Source organism: Mytilus galloprovincialis, chromosome 11 (genome assembly GCF_965363235.1).
Source record: "Mytilus galloprovincialis chromosome 11, xbMytGall1.hap1.1, whole genome shotgun sequence".
NCBI lineage: Eukaryota > Metazoa > Mollusca > Bivalvia > Mytilida > Mytilidae > Mytilus > Mytilus galloprovincialis.
The window spans coordinates 47,656,415-47,678,665 of NC_134848.1; the positions used below are offsets into that span (position 1 = coordinate 47,656,415).

At 31.0% G+C, this 22,251-nt stretch overlaps 1 protein-coding gene across 1 annotated transcript; it reads right to left on the minus strand.

Moving 5' to 3' along the window:
* Positions 1 to 219: 219 nt before the first annotated feature.
* On the minus strand, positions 220 to 11,391 carry LOC143050776 (netrin receptor UNC5C-like). The gene is made up of 6 exons (XM_076223892.1): positions 11,385 to 11,391; positions 9,852 to 10,022; positions 9,042 to 9,212; positions 8,233 to 8,379; positions 6,408 to 6,429; positions 220 to 4,905 (listed from the first exon to the last, which is right to left on the minus strand). Exons 1-6 carry the CDS (start codon positions 11,389 to 11,391, stop codon positions 4,590 to 4,592), a joined length of 834 nt encoding a protein of 277 aa, XP_076080007.1. The 3' UTR covers positions 220 to 4,589.
* Between the last annotated feature and the right edge of the window lie 10,860 nt (positions 11,392 to 22,251).

Genomic DNA, 22,251 nt, shown 5'->3' on the forward strand with positions numbered 1-22,251 from the left:
TCTATTGTTTTATGACTATGTGAATTATACGGTCAATAAACGATAATTAAATTCTCATTTTAAATCATTGCAATCTCAACAAGGTTATGAATGACATTCACTGTTGTTTTCGAAATCCACAGTAACAAATATTATCATGTCCAGAAAAAAAATAATGACGATTAAATCTGGTAATTGAAAAGTTCAGTATTGGCGTAAAACAAGAGTAAAGGTACTAGAAAGTTTACTTATACTTTATTTCTCAAAGTAATAAGGCGTATAAGCATATAACAAAATATACATCCAAATCCAATAATACTTTCATATATAAACAGCTGAAGATTGCAAATCATATTGATACGCAATTGTTACAAACAATAGAGAAGCATGACACATTTATGTATAATTAGTTATTTGACAGCAATCAAAAGCAAACAAATATGTCCTTAAATTATTCAGTTCATCTACATTTTGTACTAAAAATAACTGCATGGGTTTTAAAGCTGCATGATTACTTCAATAATATTGTTTTATATATCTTTTACGTATATCAAAAATATTTTTGAAATATTGAAATAAAATTTATTTTCAAAAAATTTGCCGTTACACTTTGTACAATCTCTTTCATTTCTGTTAAAAGTTATGAAAGCAACCTGTTTTAACTGAAAACAATGTGTAAATTTTGTTAACAGATAATTCTTCAAAAAACTGCCTTGCTTTGATACAAAGTGATCAATAAGCCGTGTTTTTACTCAACGCAAAATCTATCTACACATATATGTTGATCAACATATAATCAAAATCATGTTTATATAACAGTGCATAACACATTTAGTATTGTACATGTACAAGCCATATTCATTCTATTGTGTGTCATTTTACAAATAGACTCTAACCTGGGATCATTACGTGTTTTAGTATTGATCTGTACTTTGTCAAACATTTTTTTTATTCTGCTACAATATATGTTGATATGCTTAGAACATATTCATATATCAAAGTAAAACATATTAATTAGTGTACACTAACTAACTTTCAAGGCTCGTTCAATAAACTACCATTTCAAAAGAATATAGCAAATAAAACAAATAATTTTTGTACAAAGCAGTGACTGACTTGTCGTCGTATATCTAAAACAATCTTTTAAGAGCTTAAAATGATATCATGAATAGTGATAACCTAGTCAACTTATATATATATTAAAATATTGAAAGGCAAAATGTTTACGTATGATACTGTTGCGTAATCTTTTTCAATAAAATGGTGATGTATACCACATATCAAATGTTTCAATCACGTTTGAGGTTAAATGATATAAACATAAATAATAAAATACAATCAAATTGAAAGAGCCTGAAATTGGAACCGGATCAGAAACAATTATCATGAAAGCGAAATATTTGATAAATATGCCACATCTAAGTACTGAAATATCATGCGTTTTAACAAGCTGATTTTGCGCAAATGGCCAACGGTATTAAACAAAATTTACAAAATTATACTTATTACCATACGTTTTAGAAAAATATGCAACGCAATAGACGAAAAGCTGCATAAACTTGTTCAATAAGAGCAGGTACACCCTGCTATAATGACGCCAAACTGTCCCTGGTTTTGCTTAAAGCTAGTAATTTATATAGTTAAAGTAACTTACAGTTATGTGACCATTTAGTAAAAAGAAAACGACAAAATTGACTTAGAAATTCTTTATTTTTTTAATTTGTTACTTGATAATGTTTGTCTCGATTTTTTTCTTATAACATTTTCTTTAAATGAAGTTTTACACACGTCTCATAGATCTGAACAAAACACTTACGATGACTTACCACAGTGGAAAGTTAAACATCAATAGATTTAGATAAAGTTTAAATTATCAACCATTTGCCCTTCGTAAATGTAATATTATGATTATTACATGTACTTGAGTATAACACAAAACATAAAAGAATAGAGAGAACTCTTTAAAGATACCAGCCTTTTTGAGAAGAGTTTTTTTTTTTTGCACTAGACGCTCTTTTCGTCTGAAGAGATAATCACCAGTGATGCGTGATTTCGATAAATTTAAATGCCAAAGTAAAACGAGGTTGGATATAACTGATATAGTATCCTGATTGAAAAAACCTTGACGGCTTGTCTTGTCGTTCAATTAGTAAGCCCCTTCTGCTAATCGTCCAGTGACGAAATTGATAACATACATACTGTTGAATGGGATAGGAATGATATTAGTTGTATCAAAAGTTATGTTTAAGTCTAAATGATGTACTTCGGTAAAAAAATTCAAAAATCTAGAATTTAGAATTGATACTCTAAATAAGAGTATTAGGTAATGGACGATATAGGCTAAACATATTGAGAAATTATGGAACTCTTTTTTTAGATATAACATTTTACTATTAGATGGCGGGAAACGACTGACTGACTTCATCCTTTATTTGCTTTGGTATTTTTTGGATCTCAAAAAATTGAAATCATGAACCTACTCAAATCTTTGTTTATAACCTTCAAAAGCTATTGCAGTCGTATATGAAAGGAATAATTGCGTAATTGTCAATATAATCTACCCTGTATCACATACAAAACCAAGGAGTTCTTACTTTTGACAAAAAATCCTGAACCTTACCTTAGTATAGCCTTAACTTATAAATAGTAAGATTTTGATGATCGGTTCAAATTAGACTTTTGGTGTTAAAACATTTAAAAATTTTCCCAAAATGTATCTTTTTTCATATAATCGTTCTCACTCCCGTATGGTCGGCATTGGGCGCTCACATCCATTGTAAACTCTTTTACATTTATGGTAAGGAAAATTCCAGAATTCCTAAAAGAATTTTATAAAGCACCCCCATAATTTGTGGCGTATAAAGGAAGGCATTTTTGAGCCTGTATCGATACAGACTTATGTGAGCATTTGCCTACCCAGTTTTGCAGCAAAGCCGTGACGGGTCTTACTCCCAGAAAGTTAACCTTTTAAAAACATTATACAATAAAATAAAACAAACTAACTCACTCACTCACTGTATTCGCCTAGTCCTACAAAAGTGCAAAACTATATACATGCAATGGAACAAGGTCTACCGCATGTCCTGCAAATATCTGGGTAAAATACGTCAAATACGAGGAACTGGTTAAGACAAGATATATAACCAAAACCGATCCTTTTACAATCACTGTTGTATAAGGTAGTAAAAAGCCGAAAATTCTACTGAAAAGGAGATCGGAAAAAACTACCGATCCATTTAGAAAACAGCAAGAACTCTCAGACTTAAACTGATAGGTCTGATAGTTTTCAAGGATACCAAAAAGGGTGAGCACATGTTTCAAACAAACCTGAAAATATTTGTAGAGGTTTTTCTCAAATAGAAAATAATGATCGAAATAGAAAAAAATATAATCTATGGACGATGGAACACAAGAAAACAATTTATAAATCTAATTTGGATGATGTTGATGGATTCACTTTGCACAAATGTTACGTCCATTCTCCGCGACGTTTGGTTCGCTCTTTTCTGATTATCGTACTGATATTCAGAAAAAAGATAAAAACTCAACATGTGCATGCCTTGTATGTCATGTATGTTAAGGTGAAAATTACATATATCATGGGTGTTTTTTACTTCAACTTCACAGAAAAAATAGATTTGCAAATGTCCATCGGAAATAAAGGATAAAAAACATCGTTGTACGTCAACAATGAGCCAAACCCACATGTACGCGTAGTGTCAGTGTAAGATCACCACGATGGCCAGAGGGTGATCTAACACTGACACACCAAGTCTGAGTTGGATAACTATTCTACATCCCAGCTGTTTTAGATTAGTCGAACAACCATTTACAATTAATAAAATCTAGTTTAGAATGCCACACAACCATTACAATATACTTCATATATTACTATATTACGTATACCCTTTATGACCCCAAACACGATGAGTAGATATCAAAACAACTCGCCCCACTTGCCAATCGGCCCACACTATATCGCCAATTTTGTAAAAAAAAATCGCCCCACTCTTGTTTATCGACTCGCCCCACTTTTGAAAAAGTTTAAAATCAAATTGAACAATCAGTCTGAAAACTCACTTATTAACGAAAAAGGATTGAACTCCCTGAATAAAGGTCTGAAAACTCGCCTTACTTATAAAAAGATCATGTACATGTATGTCAAATTACTATTCGTTTGTATCAAGTCGTCCTGGTGTAGTGGTATGTGTCGTGGCTTGAGTTCGAATCCCAGCATATACACTGGATTTTTTCTATGTGAATTTTGATAGATAGTCTTTTACGTATAATTAATTATCAGTTTTATAGTGGATTTGACATGCCCGCCAAAATGTTACAGAACAAAGGAAAGCATGCATAACAAAGAAACTCAAACTGGGGTGATTTGGTAGGGGTGATCCGGCTCAGATCACCCCTGTTAGAACAAAGGAGCTGGGATGTAATATGTTAAATACGCCGGTGTTGATTCAAGACTGTGCAATTATTTCTTATATACTGGAGATTCATATCAATTCATATCAATGGTATTTTGATAATGTAATAGTATACCTGTCTTAGGTTAAATAGAATAAAACTACCAGTTTAAAATAAGTACGTTGAATCAAACAGCTTTAGAAAATTTTCAGATTCTCGTATACATGATCAACATTGTCAGCATTGCATGGAATTTTAGCATGTGCACCGGTTTCAATATTCTCAGCGTTGCATGGACTGTTTGCATGTGCACTGGTTTCAATATTGTTAGCATTGCATAAAATATTAGCATGTTCACCGGTATTCATACTGTCAGCAATGAATTGTGTATTATCAGAAACATTATTTTCATTATTGATGGTATCATACACATTAATTTGTATGCCACTAGCCCGAATGGGGCGATCATATCCACGTTGATTGTGTTGTAATTCAGCAAGACTTTCGCTGTTACTGAAATATCAATGACATTTTTTTTTGTCAACCAAGTGTTTAAGTGGTCAAATGTTGATGCTTTTATAAAAGCAAAGCGCATGCCCTTTTTGTTTAAATCATATGGGATTTGATATAATGCAAGGTTAAAAGTTTCTGTAAAACCAAAAACATTTTATAAAGTTATAAATCTAGATAAAGCATATACCAATTGTCTCAAAAGTACTTGACGTTTAATATAAAATCAATAGTAATACTTATTTTGTAAGACTTTCTATATTGAGTAAATATCAATGACTTCTGTTTATCTTCTGTTTAAATGCATTTCAAACCTGTTAATTTAAAGCGTGTATGAAAACTCTCCACATTAAAATTAACGACAAAAGGGACGATGTGTTGTTCCCCATTGTTAATTTTCTATGTTTAGATTGTGATGTTTCTCTGGCACCGTCTTACGGTGTTTATAATTCACAGCTCGTTCACTATGCCTGTGTTTGTTGTGACGTTTTTGTTTTTAACGAACGTAAATTATGTATTACTGTTAAATTATTAAACCAGGGATTTCTTTACTATAAGTTACTTAAAACATGACTAAATTTTTCCATAGATATAAAGATTTAGTTTTGAAGTTTGGTTGTACCTGTAAAAAACGAATTTCAAACGGGATTGCACATCCTCATTTTTACGGAAATGTTGTTAACCGTGCCTTGAAATTTAGAAATGAACCTGGAAAATTTATCGCTCTTTTAAATAAACTTATTCTAAAAGGTTACCAATTCAACACTGTAATAATTTAATTTTGGCTGTAACACGTCTTCTTATTGGCAGACGTCTTTTTGTTTATCATATCATAGACCCAACGTTTTTTCGTGATTTACGCCTGTTTAAAATGCAATTTAGAATTTAATAAGAAATAACTGTAATATTTTGTCTGTCTTTCACGTGTTATTCAGTATGCACCACATTTTTTATGTTATTTCTTAATAGACAGAAAAAAATATTACAGTCATTCCTTAAATAAGATCATTGAATATTGTTTTTATTGGTATAAATATTGATTTTGTTATAAGTAAATTAAAAGCAAACTAAAATAACTAGTTTTTTTATACACATATACGCATTCATGGATCTACAATCTGTAGATACCTGTATCTTGGAATTGCAAAAAGGTCATGTTTTACGCTTACTGTTTATGACGTCTTTACACTAAATCTATTGGATATTAGATGTGTAAGGATTGATAATTTAGTCTGAGATGTATGATTTTATTATGAGTTTTGGTCTCTTATGAAAAGTTGTCTAATTGGTAATCATACCACATCTTCTTTTTTTCTATAAGAAGGGGATAAGCGGAGTTTAAAGTAACAGTAAAACCACAAAAATACATTTCATTCAATTTGAAATTCAAATAAATCCCTTATCAATAGGCACGAACGCATTAGAAATAAGATGGAAAAGAAATATTTATACAGTTTTTGCAGACGAAGTAGTATGTATACCTTATTATTTAAATTGGAACTTACCCTCCATTTATATTCCTTGTCGCTGAAAATAAATTTCATAAATTAATATACTTAAAAAGGTTTTCCCATATGCATGTAATTACTTGGGTTTTTTTTACTGTACAACGGTATTCCAAAAAGAACACTTGATAGCATCTCTACACAATATCATTTGTGTAACAGTCATTACAAAATGTATACAACTATTTCTGTGTTATTGTGCAGTAGTACTGCAGATTTGTAATTAAGACAAAGCTATGTAATGACATGAATTTATTAAAATACAATTAAAAAAACATGAAATCATAAATATCGACGGTTACCATATCAAAGAAAGCTTAATATGCTCTATCACTCCCCTAATGTCCATTGGTTTACGCCCTTCAAAACAAGGGGTGAGGGGATGGTGTTCACATGTTCCACCGTATCTCAAAACCCATTAATGATTATTACTTAAAACTTTACATGCTTCTTAGTTTATTCATAATATCTATTTTTTGGCGATGATTCAAAATTATATTCAAAAATATATAGTTCTTGAGTTTTTCGTAAAAAAAAAATTTTTTTTCACAGGTCGCGCCGTATCTCAGAAACTATTTCTCAGTATTGCATAAAATTTACACTCAAGCCGAGGGCATATCATGCACTCGTGGCACAGCTGTGTATTATGTTATTTTGACTATGTAATATTACACCTTGACTATGTATTATAACACTTTTGACTATGTATTATAACAGCGATGACTATGCGTTATTAAGCTTTTGACTTTTCCTATTTGACGTAATGGAAAAATAATATATCCGGATGTTATAAAACTTTTTAATCGTATTGAATTGCTTTATTTTTTGGAAGGACTTTAAACACGTTTGACTTTTGGTATCAAAATTGGAACATTTGTAAAATCTTCACTGCTCTGCTCAACTATTTTGTTTTTCACTTTCTGTTTAATGTGCAAATTCTGAGGCAACACATTACTTTTTTTATCGTCTTGTTATCCTAGTGACCAGCATTTTGTAGGACTATTTATTTAAAGGATAAAATACATTTTGTTATTATTGATATGTTGAATTATCGTTCAAACGTTTTATTTAGTCTTCATTTAAGCCCAAGAAATTGCATCAACATCATGTTGAATAAAATTTATTTCGTGTACCACTTAGAAAACACCACATATATGTTAAACTGTAACAACAATTAATATGTTAGTTCACAGATACCACATGGTTTTTTTTCTCAATCTCTAGGTGACAATTGTTCCAAGAAGGGATACAAATGAAATACACATAACCAATCAAGAAATGATGTATTCTTTTTTTACATTATATATGTTTTTTTGTTTTTTTTACAAAACTCCATGTTTTCAAAACATTGCATTTCTTTTTAAAAACCATATTTAAAAATAATTAGGTTTTGAAATCAATCTTGAAAGTCAGAATAACATTATTAAAGAATACTTCCCCCTTCCAAAAAAAAAAATAAACACAAAAAAGGGTGGTAAAAGCAACCCTACATGTGCCTTTGGATTTTCATAAAACCTTTTAAATTTAACAATTTTGTGTTTTAAACATCTAGTGTTTAAGAAATACTATCGATCGCCTTATCCGTATGAAATAGCTCTTCTTAACAATTTTATAATTGAGAAAATATATCAATTTTTGATTTTCTTAGGCATGGATGTAGGACTGTATTTATTTCATAATTTGGTTGATCGTTAAAGACAACGATGTCACTGATGAATTCGGGTATATTCCAATAGACATAATTAAAATAATTTATTAAGTACTCATTAAGATGTGTTATGTAGGGCGCTTATTCCCTTAACAAATATAATTCACATACACTTACAATTGTTACTCGGTCTGAATCGGTGAAATACAAATAAAGCTATGCACGTTAATGCAGCTGTAACGACTATGCAAACAACAGCAACAGCCCCAAGAACTACACTTGAAAACGAGTCTGGTGTATCCTCTTTTGACCGTAGTTGGATATCTGTAAAGTATAAAAATTCAAAAGAAGTGATTTCATATAGAATGAAATATAACCTAAACGCATCAAAAAGCATCAGAAAAGAATATTTATTGGGAAAACATGGTAAAATTGGATGCAAAAATATTGAACTCCGAGGAAAAATAAAAATGGAAAGTCTCTAATGGCAAAATCAAATGATAAAACACATCAAACGAATAGACAACAACTGTCTTATTCCTGACTTGGTACAGGCATTTACAAATGTAGAAAATGGTGGATTAAACCTAGTTTTATAGCACTAACCCTCTCACTTATATGACAGTCGAATCAAATTCCATTAATTCATGTCGTAAATATACCTCAGGGTTTCATGTTGCTCAAATACAGACCCTCATACAGTCATTCTTTTATTTGATGAATCCTGAAATCCCTCGATGGTTTATGCGACAAGACAACATGAATATATGCATTACATGTATCTATATTTATTTATATACTTACACCACTCAGCCACTTTAATGCACATTTTAAAAAATAATTTCATAAGTCAACAATATCTATTAAGATTGTTCTGCTCCCGTTTCAGATTACAATAGAATAGGATTTAAATACAAATAATGAAAGGAGTACAAATAGTATATAAACAATGAATAACATGAAAGAAAGACCAACAATAATCTTACCTGGACATATGTCCTGATAGCATGTCTGAATGTCGATATCAAGTCCGATACATTCAGATCCACCAAAGTACGGAGAAGGACTGTCACATTTCCGTATTCTTTGTTGAGTTCCGTTCCCACAGGTAGTATTGCAAATTTCCCATTCTTGCCATGTCCCCCATTGTCCATCAACTACAAATATAAAGTTATAATTGTTTTGCCAAAAAAAAATATGATATAATCATAAATGAAAAAATAATATAACAATAATGAGTCTCACACAGTCATTTGATTAACATTCATTCTTCATATTGACACCGCTATTGTCGTTCAAATTTAAAACGGAATTGTATTTTTTGCCTTAAATACAAACTATGATAACGGGATCAATTTGGCAATAATGATAAGTCATTGATACCTAGTTAATAATGCCTCAAAAATGAAACATTTTCAAGCATGACTTCTGACATTTTTCTATCTACATATACACGATATATATGATAAAATTGAGAATGGAAATGGGGAATGTGCCAAAGAGACAACAACCCGACCATAGAAAAAAAACCAGCATATTTGGCCGACAGTTGTTTACGGATGTACTAATCTCAACAAAATTAGTATTAAAGATATTCGCTTATGTAACAAACAAAAACAATGATTAATTATAATGCTCTGTACGAAAAAGGAACATGACCTGGTTTGACATCTGAGAAAGCATATCACGTGACACATACAATGCAGACTCTACCCGCACTTTGGAAATAAAAAATTATTAGTTCTAATATTGAATTGGAATCAATAACATATTTCTAAGATGAAACAAAACATTACTTTCACAATCGAGGCTGTGACAAGGACGACTTTCTATGGTTGTCCCTTTGCAGTAAATTCCTCCATTGGATGGTTTAGGGGCATCACATTTCCGATTTCTATCCTGAATTCCACCGTCACATGTTGCACTGCAGATATTCCAGGAAGACCATCCACTCCAGTTGCCATCGACTTGAATAACAAACAACGTGATACTCGTATATTTCTTACATTAAAGACGTACCAATTAGGCATTTAAATGATATGCATGCATCTATATGAAAAAAGCTTGTTTTGTATCTATATTGCTAAATATAAAAAAGATGAAATTGTGTGTCAGGTGTTCTGCTTTCACATAAAATCCATGAATATTGTTTTATACCACAAAGCGATATAGACCAGCGTATATTATTATGTGTTCATTCAAGATGTTTTGGGAGTATTTCGGATTAAAAATAGGAAAAAAGCCAGTTGGGATCTACCGTCATTCACGACGTTCGGCTCTCAAATTTACGTACCGTCATCATTTTCGTCATTGCATGTCTGCCCGGCAAAAATTTTGTAGCAGATACGGTAGATAATGATCTTAAACTGACACATTTTGTGATACACATTCCCTTGAGGCTATCGGCAATTTAACAACAGATTTTTACACGTCAAGAGTTTCCTTCCGGAGAACCGCATCAATTCAACATGAAAAAGGTGGAGCATTCAGTCTGATAGTAATTCATAAAACTATGTTTAGCCCACTCATATATGGGGATGGTCCTGAGCACGGCAACACCGGGAATCAGGTGCGGATCCAGGATTTAATGTTGAAGGGAGGGCTGCAAAAATATTGTTATGCAGAGCGGAGATGTTATCGAATGTTTTGGAGTAAATTGCCAACATGGTGTTCTTATCATTCAGTGTTTTCCCTATGAGTTAATACACAAAATGTATTTCTAAAATCTTTTGGGGAATGGCATAACTTCTAGAAGTGCTAAACAGGTTGTTTTTTTAACAAATCAGTGTCAGAATATCTTTTGTAAAATATTCAAGTAAGTTTTCATTCTATATTTCACCAATTAAAGGTATTTATAAACACATATTATTTTGATCAGTGCAATGCATCCAGGGTATAACAATAATATATCCCATGATGAGTCACAATTGCCAATAGTTTCTGCCGGGAAGACTATTCTTTTGGGTGTCATATTGAGTGGTGGTATTTCGCATGTGACAGTTTCAAAAAGAGTTAAGATCTTCATATCGCCTTACATCAAAAACTTTTATATATCTTCAAATGATGAACCAAAGTATATTTCGCGGGTATTTTCCAGTTATATATAATTAATGAAGAATGATGTTCGCCATCACACATTGTTTGACCGTTATGAAAGATCCGTTTCACAGATGATGACGGTCATACATGTATTCCAATGATTGTTACAACCATCTTATCTGTTTCCCTGAGTGTGACTTACATAATTATAATTATTATCTGGTAGTAACACAATGGGTGCAATTAAGGTAGCAGGATCTGAAAATGTACAACTCTTGAACACCTGATACCATCCATAGTTTTTGAGAGGGTGTTTGTCCAGTCTTCAGATGCCTATGAAGTCTTCTGTATACCGTTGTTTGTTTATTTAACTTTTTTGTGTTTTCGTTTTGTTTTGCCGTGGAATTGTTAGACTTATTATTTATTATTTTTTATAAATTTCCTGTTAAGAAAATTTTGATTTATTTCGAAAAACTTAGGATTTTCATATTTTGATATGAGCGTCACTGATGAGTCTTAATAATACGAAATGCGCGTCTAGGATACTAAATTATAATCCTGGTACCTTTGATAACTATTGAGTTTGACTTTCCCGTTGGAAAACAGTTCTGTTTTATATCGTATAGTTAGATAGTCTAAGTAAAATAGTACTTGCATATTTTTTATATATCTACACATATAGTTTGTATGTAGTTCCCTGGTAAAATAATTGCGTCAATATAATGATTCCGTGTGTATAATTTAAGTATAGTAAACAAACAAGGTGAAATAATGCACCTTGAAGTAGCAAAGTGAAGGTTTTATTATTGTCATACATTACACTTTGATACTAAGTATGAAATCAGATCCTTATTTCATACTGGCGTAATATTCAATATGATTATTAATTCAAACGGACTGAGTAATACACATTTTGATTTTGATCAAATTGTTGTAAAATAAAGCTTTGGAATACGTTGATAAAGTCAAGGTTAATATTGCACCAAATAATCATACCTAAAGAGTATAACGGTGATCGTGTAGCACTTAACAGGTTTCACATCATATTTGTATTTAGAAATTAGATAGCAAATAAACTCGATTGTCATGCAGTATACATACCAGGACATCCACGTATATTGCAATAAACCAAATCTAAAGTATTTCCATTGCAACTCATTCCGCCATAAGATGGCAAAGGATTATTACAAAGTCTAGTCCTTTTCTTATTTCCTGAACCACAAGATGACGAACATAAGCTCCATACGTTCCATTCTGCCCAGCCGCCATTGACTAAAATATACGTTGTTTTAAATGCAGTACTTCAAATGGATGTTCTAAATAAGAATCGTAACAGTTGCAACTGAGATAAACGCTAGTAAAGATGAATTCTTTTTTAAATTTGTAAAGGTCGCATTTGTATGGTCAGCAGATGAAATATGAATGACAGATAACTTTTAAACGAAACAATTCATATGAAAGTATATCCAAAATAAGAGAAATTCATACACAAAGCTTGCTGAATATATATATATATATATAATTGACCTAATATATTTATATAATATACTGATTCAAAAGAAGACGCAGATAAATGACTTCTTTGGAAAGGTAATTACTTACCTGGACAATAACTCTTGGCGCAAATTAATGTTTCTTCTGCCATCCCTGAACATATAGATCCACCAGCAGATGGATATGGATTGTTGCAATTACGTGTACGTTTTTGCACACCACCACCACAAGTTGCACTGCATTCTGACCACATAATCCAGCTTCCCCAACTCCCATCAACTTAAATGAAGTAAAACAAAACATTTGTTTGTTTTATACACATATAAAAGTCTGATATGTAATGAAAATAATGTTTTGTTTCAACTGTAAAATGAATATAAAGACAGCATGGTTACAGACAGTTTGCCTATGCCAAGGTAATATTTCATAGATAAAAACAAGAGAAAGGAGATTGGAATGAAAAAAAAACTTGAATAGCAAACACCCAATTAGAATGTGAATAAGAGACCCGTGTGTAAGAACATATTTAACATATTATGCCATACAGTGGTTACTATTTAAGAGACTCCAAAATCATATTCAACAATAAAACAGTTTGAACACGAAAAGCGGACTGGTGGATAACTTTGATTAGATCCATGTTCTTAGTTACGAAACTAAAGAAAACGTTTATTTCAACCGATTGAGGATAATGATGTTATTTTAAAATTGGATCAACAAATGTTCATTTACTACAATAATATCGCCATTTTTAAGTGAATTTATCAAAATTTTAATCGTAGAGCTAACTTTATAACGTTAAGTTTGAAAGATTTCATTTGTTTGCGTCACGTTAAGCCATGGTGTCTTAGCATCTAAATCATCCATAAAGTTTTGCGGAAATTTATTCTATTTCAAATGTATACACTTTTTCAAGCTCTTACGTATTATTGAAGAGTTTCCAACGTCTGTTTTGATTTGACGGTCGCCAATGTCTATTTTACTGCTCCGTTACGCGTCGCTAGTAAAACTGCATTTGCGACAGTTATTGGCAACTATTCAACAACAGTACTGTAATTCCTTGCTTAGTGACATCTGATCTTATCGAGGCGCCAGTAAAACTTTGCTGAAGGGATTCCTGTTTGACTATGTTGAAAGTGAAAATACGCGACAACATTTAGTTGCAGTAGAAACAGAAATTCCGATCCTCTAAGTTGGAATCATCCTTTTTTTTCTTGATACACGAAGAAATATCTTAGACAGCACTTCAACTTTTGTGAGTTAGTTTTAGCAGCAAAATGTCTCAGTGCGTAGCGACTAACTATGTTAATATTGAATGTAATATATCTCCTTATTCCCTTGTGACCTATATTGCATTAGAGATGTCTTTTCGTATTCCTTATTATTATTTTTATTAAAGTTATGAATCTGTCGTTAAATATATGCCCCTTCACACTTCATTATGCAATAATTTATAGCTAAAACAATCAAAACGGGTCGAAACTGTTACTTATGTACATTTATAAGTGATAAATAAGTTTTCCATATATAACAAGCATAAAGGCACACATACCTCTACATCTTGAAGTATTGCATTTAAGTACTTCAAAGGGCTCTCCATTACAGTATGAATCACTAGACGATGGTACAGGATTATTACAGAGGCGTTTTCTAGTTTTAAAGCCAGAATCACAACTAGCACTACACGTTGTCCAGCTTAACCATGAACCCCAGTTTCCATTTACTGTCGAAAACATAATGTAAAATTATACACTGCAATATGAAAATAATTTCGAGAATAGGACAGTAACACTGATAAGTAAAGCTGTAATTATATTGAAATAACCTCGACATTGACTGATGTAAAAGAATGTTATCATTCTGACATAAATGTGTTAAATTACCTATACTTTTGTCATAGCAACTAAACATTCAAACATTTTGCTGTGTCTTGATTCTCATGCAGTATGGAAGTCTACACTTGAAGTTGTTAGGTTTTTTTTAAGGTACACAAGTTGGATTAACTGGAATGGTACACAAATTTTGTGGCAAAAACTATATAACTAGGTACGAATATATCTAAAATATGTACTTGAACACTACTTAAAAATTGTTACATACTAGTTTAACTAGTTACCATAAATTGTCATATGCTAGTTGTTTGAAAGGTTCATCACCTATATTTGTCTGTCAGAAATTGACTGGCTTCATGATAATTTAGATACTGTTAAGACAAAAACAACGAAAAACAGCAAGCATCCTTTCTTTATTCATGTGAATTTGTTGAGATTTTAGTTGTACCTTGGATATATTGGCAGCTTCATCTAAATGATAGATTAGAACTGCTCTCAATAAATTACAAAAAAATATGACAACCATACCTCTACATCTTGCAGTATTGCATTTAAGAACATTAAAGGACTTCCCATTTCTGAATGGACCATAACACGATAGTCCTCGACTATAACAAACGCGGTGTTTTGTTTTAAAGCCAGAATCACAACTAGCACTACACGTTGTCCAGCTTGTCCATGATCCCCAGTGACCATTTACTGTTGGAAAAAGAAGCGCAATAACTGTTCAATAATTTCTGGAAAAAACCTAAGCAACATCGTGCGAACCAACAATACACCGTTAGAAGAAAATTTGGCAGAAGAAGGCAGAGAACAATTGAAATTTTTCGAAATAATTTTTTTTACATTATAGTTGAGAATCTACTCCGGTTAACCAAAAGTTACTATTGGTATCCAAGTATAGGTTTTTTCATACTGGTTCAATAAATAAATGTTTCTTTATATTATTTCCTGACAAAAGAGAGATAATGCTCAACTTCTGGCTGGAAAAATGTCACTTCTGGTCTCAAATGGTAGCTTTATGTCCACTGATTTTAAACTGTATATTTCTATATAAACTTTTGTGTAATATGATGCTTCTGGTTTAGTGAATGTTACTTCCGGTAAAAAATAATAGATTTATGTGTATAATACGCTCAAATGAAACGGGATTTGAAGTGTTTAAGTACTATTGCATATCACGGCTTTACGACGTCAAATACATTAACACGGTCTTAATAACTTGAGCCGTAACTCATTAAGTCATATGTTGGTTTGCTCGTATAAAAAAAAGAAATACAAGTATCTTTCATGCAAAATACACATACCCACATATAAATTGGTTACCAGGTTGTCTGCATATTTATCTTGTTTGACATCAGAACCTAGACACAATATGAAACCTTTTTAAACATTTTCACTGCGCTCATTTGACAAAGAACTTCATATAGTGCCCATTAACTGACAAAGAAAACACTTTCAAATTGTAAACAACCTGATAATTGGTTCATATTCTTCCATCGGAGCGCAGACAACCTGATAATCGGTACAGATGATTCCATCGGAGCGCAGACAACCTGATAATCGGTACAGATAATTCCATCGGAGTGCAGACAACCTGATAATTGGAGCATATCATTCAATCAGATAGTGATCTATTTTACGTGTTTACCTGTAACCAAGTTGTCGACAAACCACAACAGCATCAATGGTTCCGAAATAATCATTGCATATTGTTACCATTTCAAAACTATGATAAATCTCAAAGCGGCCTTTCTCGGGATTTTTTCCTCAAACTAAACATACATCCCCTGAAAACAATAATTCCTAATAGTACAAGTACACTATCCCGTTTATATAACATTCAGTGCAAACAAATGTCTCAACTACTCGATTAAAAATGTTTATCATTTCTAATAACATCTAAATTATTAAATTGGACATCAGGCGATTATCATATTTTATTATGGCATAATGACTTGTAAACAGCCTTGTTACATGTTTGTGTTTAATGTTATTTTTTGGGCATGATAAGAATGAATAATTTTTACTAAATTACTTATAACAAGATAATCGTATAAACCGTCTAACAATATTATAAGTCGTCAGCAATAAATAAAGTCTAAGGTACAAAACACAAGGCCGTAAGAACCATACAATCATTTTTGAACACGACTGGGGAGTAAAAAAATACAATTATTGTTAAAAAAAAATAGGTTAATACAGGTTTTCGATTTATATTTTCAGTCATTTGTCCTGAAATTAAATAAGTAGATGGATATAATAGACTGTTTTGTGATAAAAAAATTTAAATTAAAAAAATGTTTCGTTATAAACATGCCGAACAACATTCAACTGCATGTTATTTGGCCACTTATTAATATGAAAATAGTTGAATAATATTTAACGTAACTTTGATAAGTCTCATGCAAGTGATGATATAATAGCTTTCACATTAAACAATGTTAGAGACGTTACAACTGACCTTTAATAGATATTTTTTCAAAATTACATAACAGATAAAACACTATTCATATATGAATAATTCTAAACGTAAAGAGAAAGAAAAAAGCATCCTCATAAACAATGACTTACCATTATCCAACGAGGACACATATGCACAGCGTTGTTGTTGTAAGGGGGAAAATTCACATATCAGTTTCAATATTCCAGTGTAAGTTATTAGTGTTTCAACCTGTAATATTCCATCCTTTAAACAATAGCTATCGTGAATAAATAGCGTCCCCCTCATCTTATCATTATAACACAATAGTATAGTATAATGCTGATATAAATCATTATCTTCCAAACGTTTTTGTTATTCTTTTCTTGTACGTCTACTGTATAATTTTAACGAAGATAAGGCACAACATGAAATAATAGAAGAAGAACTTACAAATAATGTAAACTGTTCTTTTAGTCTTCTTTCTATTATAGCTTACAAATAATAGACATAGAAAATGTAATGAAAATCTGATGAACAAATAATTGCAAGTCAAATCCAAATCACAGAAACTTAATGAATTTTGATTGTAAAATATCATTTGGTAAAAAGAATAATACCATAAGAGTGAAGAAGTGAGGAAAAATATTTTTTTTGTACATTTAATATGACGTGCTGAAAAGGATATACATATCAAACTGTTGATAAACACAGGTACTGCAGAAATAAAAGATCAAAACACAAATGCATCACAAAGCGTGGTGAAGTCTGTCTTTGTTGTATGTTTGCAATATTAATAAAAGTGATTGTGATTACACACATTTATTTCAAAAATGGCATTCAGATTTCTTCCAAAAAACATAAATTCATTATATATTGAGATATGGGTCATGTCCATCTACATATTTGTAAACCTGTTTTTTAATACACTCGTATTACATTTGTACTATGTCTATATTATATAACGCATATAAGATTTGTCATCTGTTATAGGAAATCGTAAAATTTTGCCATTGTTTAGTCAAGCAGGCTGTATATAGTTTTGGGCGTTTATTATCATCATGTCAAGTATCACTTCCTTCTTTTATGTTTAAAGACGGGGAAAAAATCCCCTGTAATTGATTTTTTTTCAGATATCATTGCATTCTGTTCAATTCCGTAAAAGTACTGCAGTATGGTGATGGTATGCTGGTTTTTTTTTTTGCACAAAGGCAAAAATTTATGAGAAGAATTAAAATGGTTTGAATCTAATTTTTAAAGTACCGTCTGCTGTCTTGGGTTAAAAAAAAAGCTCTCTGAAATATGTGTATTTACATATAATTCATGTACATAAAAGTTGAATATGTTTTTAGAGTTTGAACGCCGAAAAAATAAAGCTAAGGCTGACTTTTTCGTCAACAGTTTAGGCTGTAGCTTTAAAACAATAAAGAAGGACTTTATCAAAATAATATCATTGCCAAACATGAATACGTTGACAAGTTTAATTTACGCATAATCACCATTCATACAATCAAACAGTATACACAATATTTGAATACGTGATTGTCCGTATATACTGCAAATTTCGCTTTCAATCGAATTTATGTAGCAGGAAATATTATTACATAAAAAAATCAAGGTTTTGGGTGCACGAATAAATTTTTTAGTTCTGGTTCTTAAAAAAAAATCTCATTGTTGTAGGCCATACGAAGACTTATACTTGTTAATTTCTGTGTCATTTGGTCTCTCGTGGGGAGTTTTCTCATTGACAATCACACCATATCTTCTTTTTCATACATCAAGGCAAATTTCAAAAATGCTAAAAAGTAAATCATTTTGATTAAAATGATAATATTAGGGTATAAAAAGAGATTGCATTGCTTTAAAGTTTTATGTATACCAAATACTGTTATATATAAAGTGTACCTACGTGTCAAAAGCGCCATCGAACCTAAATGTTATCTAATTATTATACTTAAAGAAAACTTCCTAGTTAAATTATTAGAAAACAGGAAATGACAAAGATCAGTTTGAATATGATTTGTTAATGTTATAGATGAACATAAAATAGGAAGAAGTTTTAGAGTATTTGATAAGTATATTTTGTTAAGTGTAAACCGACTAACACTTGTGTTATCTATATTTTGTATCGGCTTATGAATTGCAAAATAGTCAGTGAATATAAGATTACATATTTTTCCGAATTGTATCTTAACACTGTTTTTGACCGGTTTAATGTCATATATTAAAGAAAGAGTTTGTATTTATTTATTTTTTTTTTTTTTTTTTTTTTTTTTTTTTTTTTTTTTTTTTTTGTATTTATTGAAACATTTTGATATAAGAACACAACTGTTCAGGATTTTTGTGAAAAATAAATAAAAAAAATAAACCCAAAATTTGAAATAAATCTGACCTGGGAAACTTAATCCCGCAAATTCCATAATCTGTTTGACAGCGTTTTATATGTCAAAACGATTGTGTTTCGATGTTTTTATATGCTCTTGTTTACTACAATATCGCATCCATTTTATGTTCTGTTTCTTTGTATTTCCAATCAACTTATCAGCAGCAAAAACAATAATCTTGTAAATCCGCAACGATTCTATTCGAGTATTAATCTTTTTTTTTTAAATACGTTTATAATTTAGTTTTGAATGTAACGCGTCTTCTGATTGCTTGCCGTTGTTTTGTTTAACAGCTTATAGACATACATTTGTCATGTGATCGTGACGTCGTCAACGTTTTTTCCTGATGTACTCCAGTTTAAAAAGGAATTTAGAATAAAATTATAAGAAATGATTGTAATATGTTTTGTGTCTTTACTGAATACCATACAAAATGCGCTGGACACGTTATTCAGTGAACACTACATTTGTGATGTTATTTCTTCATAGACAGAAACATATTACAGTCATTCCTTAAACAGCAAAATGACGAGCTTTATTATAAAGCTTAAATTTGACAACATTTTTTAAACCAATTTAAACGAAAGATTTGAATAACAAGTTTATGCTTAAGCCTTGACTTGAAGAATCCTACATTTGAAATTAAACTTAATCAGTCGATTGAAAAAACCACCTTACACGTTATATTTTCTCTATTTTGGATTGTTTGAACTTTTTTGTTGTCTTTGACGTTTAATTTACTTACTTTTTGTAATTGATATTTATCATACAATTTTAAACAATTGTCAAACACATTGAAGCATTCATACTGATTTTATATTCCTGTAATTGTAATCCATAACATGATTTATTGTATAAAGCTATATAAACAGTTATTTATGTCACTGCAACTTTTATCATGTACTTTGTGCTGAATCATCGGAAGTTAATTGGGTACCGTTTTAACAAAACCGTGAATGCTAATTAGAAACAACTACTGTTCATTCAAACCTGAAGTCGTTTGAAAAAAATGTAAATCATGTTGCCAATTTTATATATTATTAAGTGGTTGTCAACTGTACTGGCATATATATACAGACTTGTTATTCATATACACTTGGTGTAGTTTACGTATTCATGTATTTTTGGATTATTGGAAAGCAAACAACAATTAACCATTTTTACTAATATTAAGATAAATATTCTCAATAAGGCTTATGAATGTCGACTGAAATATATTACATGTTCATGCAATTGATAATCTTTTACAGCATACAATCGTTTTACAACATGTGAAAAAAAAACAGATTACTTGCGGTAATTAAGTCCTAAACCATAGCTCTTGAATATATAATCAGACCGAAAGAAAAAAAAACTTTATCCGCATGACTTTGTCATTATAAAAATTGTATACCACATATCAAATCAATAATACCTTCATGCATGCAGAAAAAAAGTGTGAAGATAACAAATCGTCATCAAATGATCACTGCCATCACTGAATCATCTTCCTCGACTACACAAGGATTAAAAATGTCTTATATTTACTGATGGATAAACATCAACCATTTAGAATATTAATTACATATGGTTTGTGTTGATACAAGTTTTTGATCACATTTCGTATAGACCGAGTGGTGAATAAAATAATTTTGATGAATCAAGGATTTCTATGTAAACACGTACTGTGTCTTATATTGATAATGATCCATCGTGCATATAGAATCATGTCGAGGAAAGAGAAGTTGATTAACTAATAAAAATACTTTTTTTTTCTTCCTAAACCTATAGTTATATTTATCCTTTTAAATTGGTCACAAATATTTAAATTCCTGATCAACCTTATTGAGATGGATACACGCTATTTCCGGTCTAATGCAAAATAAACACAAAAGATAGAACTATTTGTACTTATTTTAATATATGAATTGATGTTTACTCCCTTTGATTTTTTAAAGTATTTTTGGGGGATTTATTGGAGGTATATTGAATTACATGTATTTTAGGGAAAATTCTGCAACTTGAGTAAATGCTAAATATTACATAGTATCTCAATACAAAATTTAACTTAGAGTCGTGCCTTCCCTTCAATTTTATACTATTAGTGACAATAGATTTATTATGCACTAACATGCACATGTGGTACTCAACTATGTAGCGATTCTCCCCTAAAGATACACGTATCTGAGTTTACACAATTGTAAAAACGAAAAACCGATAAGACTCTTCCCCTAACAAAAAAAACTAATTCTATTTAATCATGATAATTCTGAACCGCTTCACACATTAAACAAATAGTAATCTGTAAACTCAGCGTTTTTATTTTTCATCTCATTGTTGTGTTGATGCATGTAAGTCAATAATGTCATTAGCGTTTTCACTTTCCTTTTCATTATATAAATATCCCTTTAGTGTATTCCACTTCGAGTATATGATATACATTTCTTTACCAGGGATTTCGGTTGTTTTTGGAATCACATGTGCTTTAGTCGTCGTGATAGGAATATTCAATCACGACAGTAATGTTTGCCTTTCTATCAATTCAATGCATATATAAACAAAATAAAACGTAAGAGAACATGGAGAATGTGGTTTGATTTCCAATAAAACACCAATGCACCAAAGTTTACATAAATAAGTTGGAAGGCAACTATAGGCAACCGTATGGTATTTTACAATGAGAAAACCTGATACCGTTAAGTCGTCTATATATACTGACCGGCTTTAGAAACGCAACACTAGATTATTCTTTTCAATTTTCATTTTTAATTATGCATTTTTTTGTAAACAAACTTATGAATAGAAAGTTCTGTCATGACTTAAAGGTTTGAAAAAAAATGCAGTTCGAAAGTTGAATTAATTACGTCATTTTCGATGTTCAAATATTGTGTTATACACTGAAACCCTGGTTTTCCCCTAACCAATGAACGTGTCACCGTCAAAAGCAATGACTGCCTGTAACAAACGCCAAAATGATTGTCAGAAAGGTCAACCATTTCTGTTCGGCACGTTTTGGTTTCTGTTTTGCACCTTCTGATTTTGCCGT

Bases quoted from the DNA above. Each gene is read 5' to 3' on its own strand.
- LOC143050776 (XM_076223892.1), bottom strand. The intron at 9,213-9,851 runs GTAATGTTTTGT...TTATATTTGTAG, and splicing joins TCACAGCCTCGATTGTGAAA to TTGATGGACAATGGGGGACA. The intron at 4,906-6,407 runs GTAAGTTCCAAT...TTGATATTTCAG, and splicing joins ACAAGGAATATAAATGGAGG to TAACAGCGAAAGTCTTGCTG.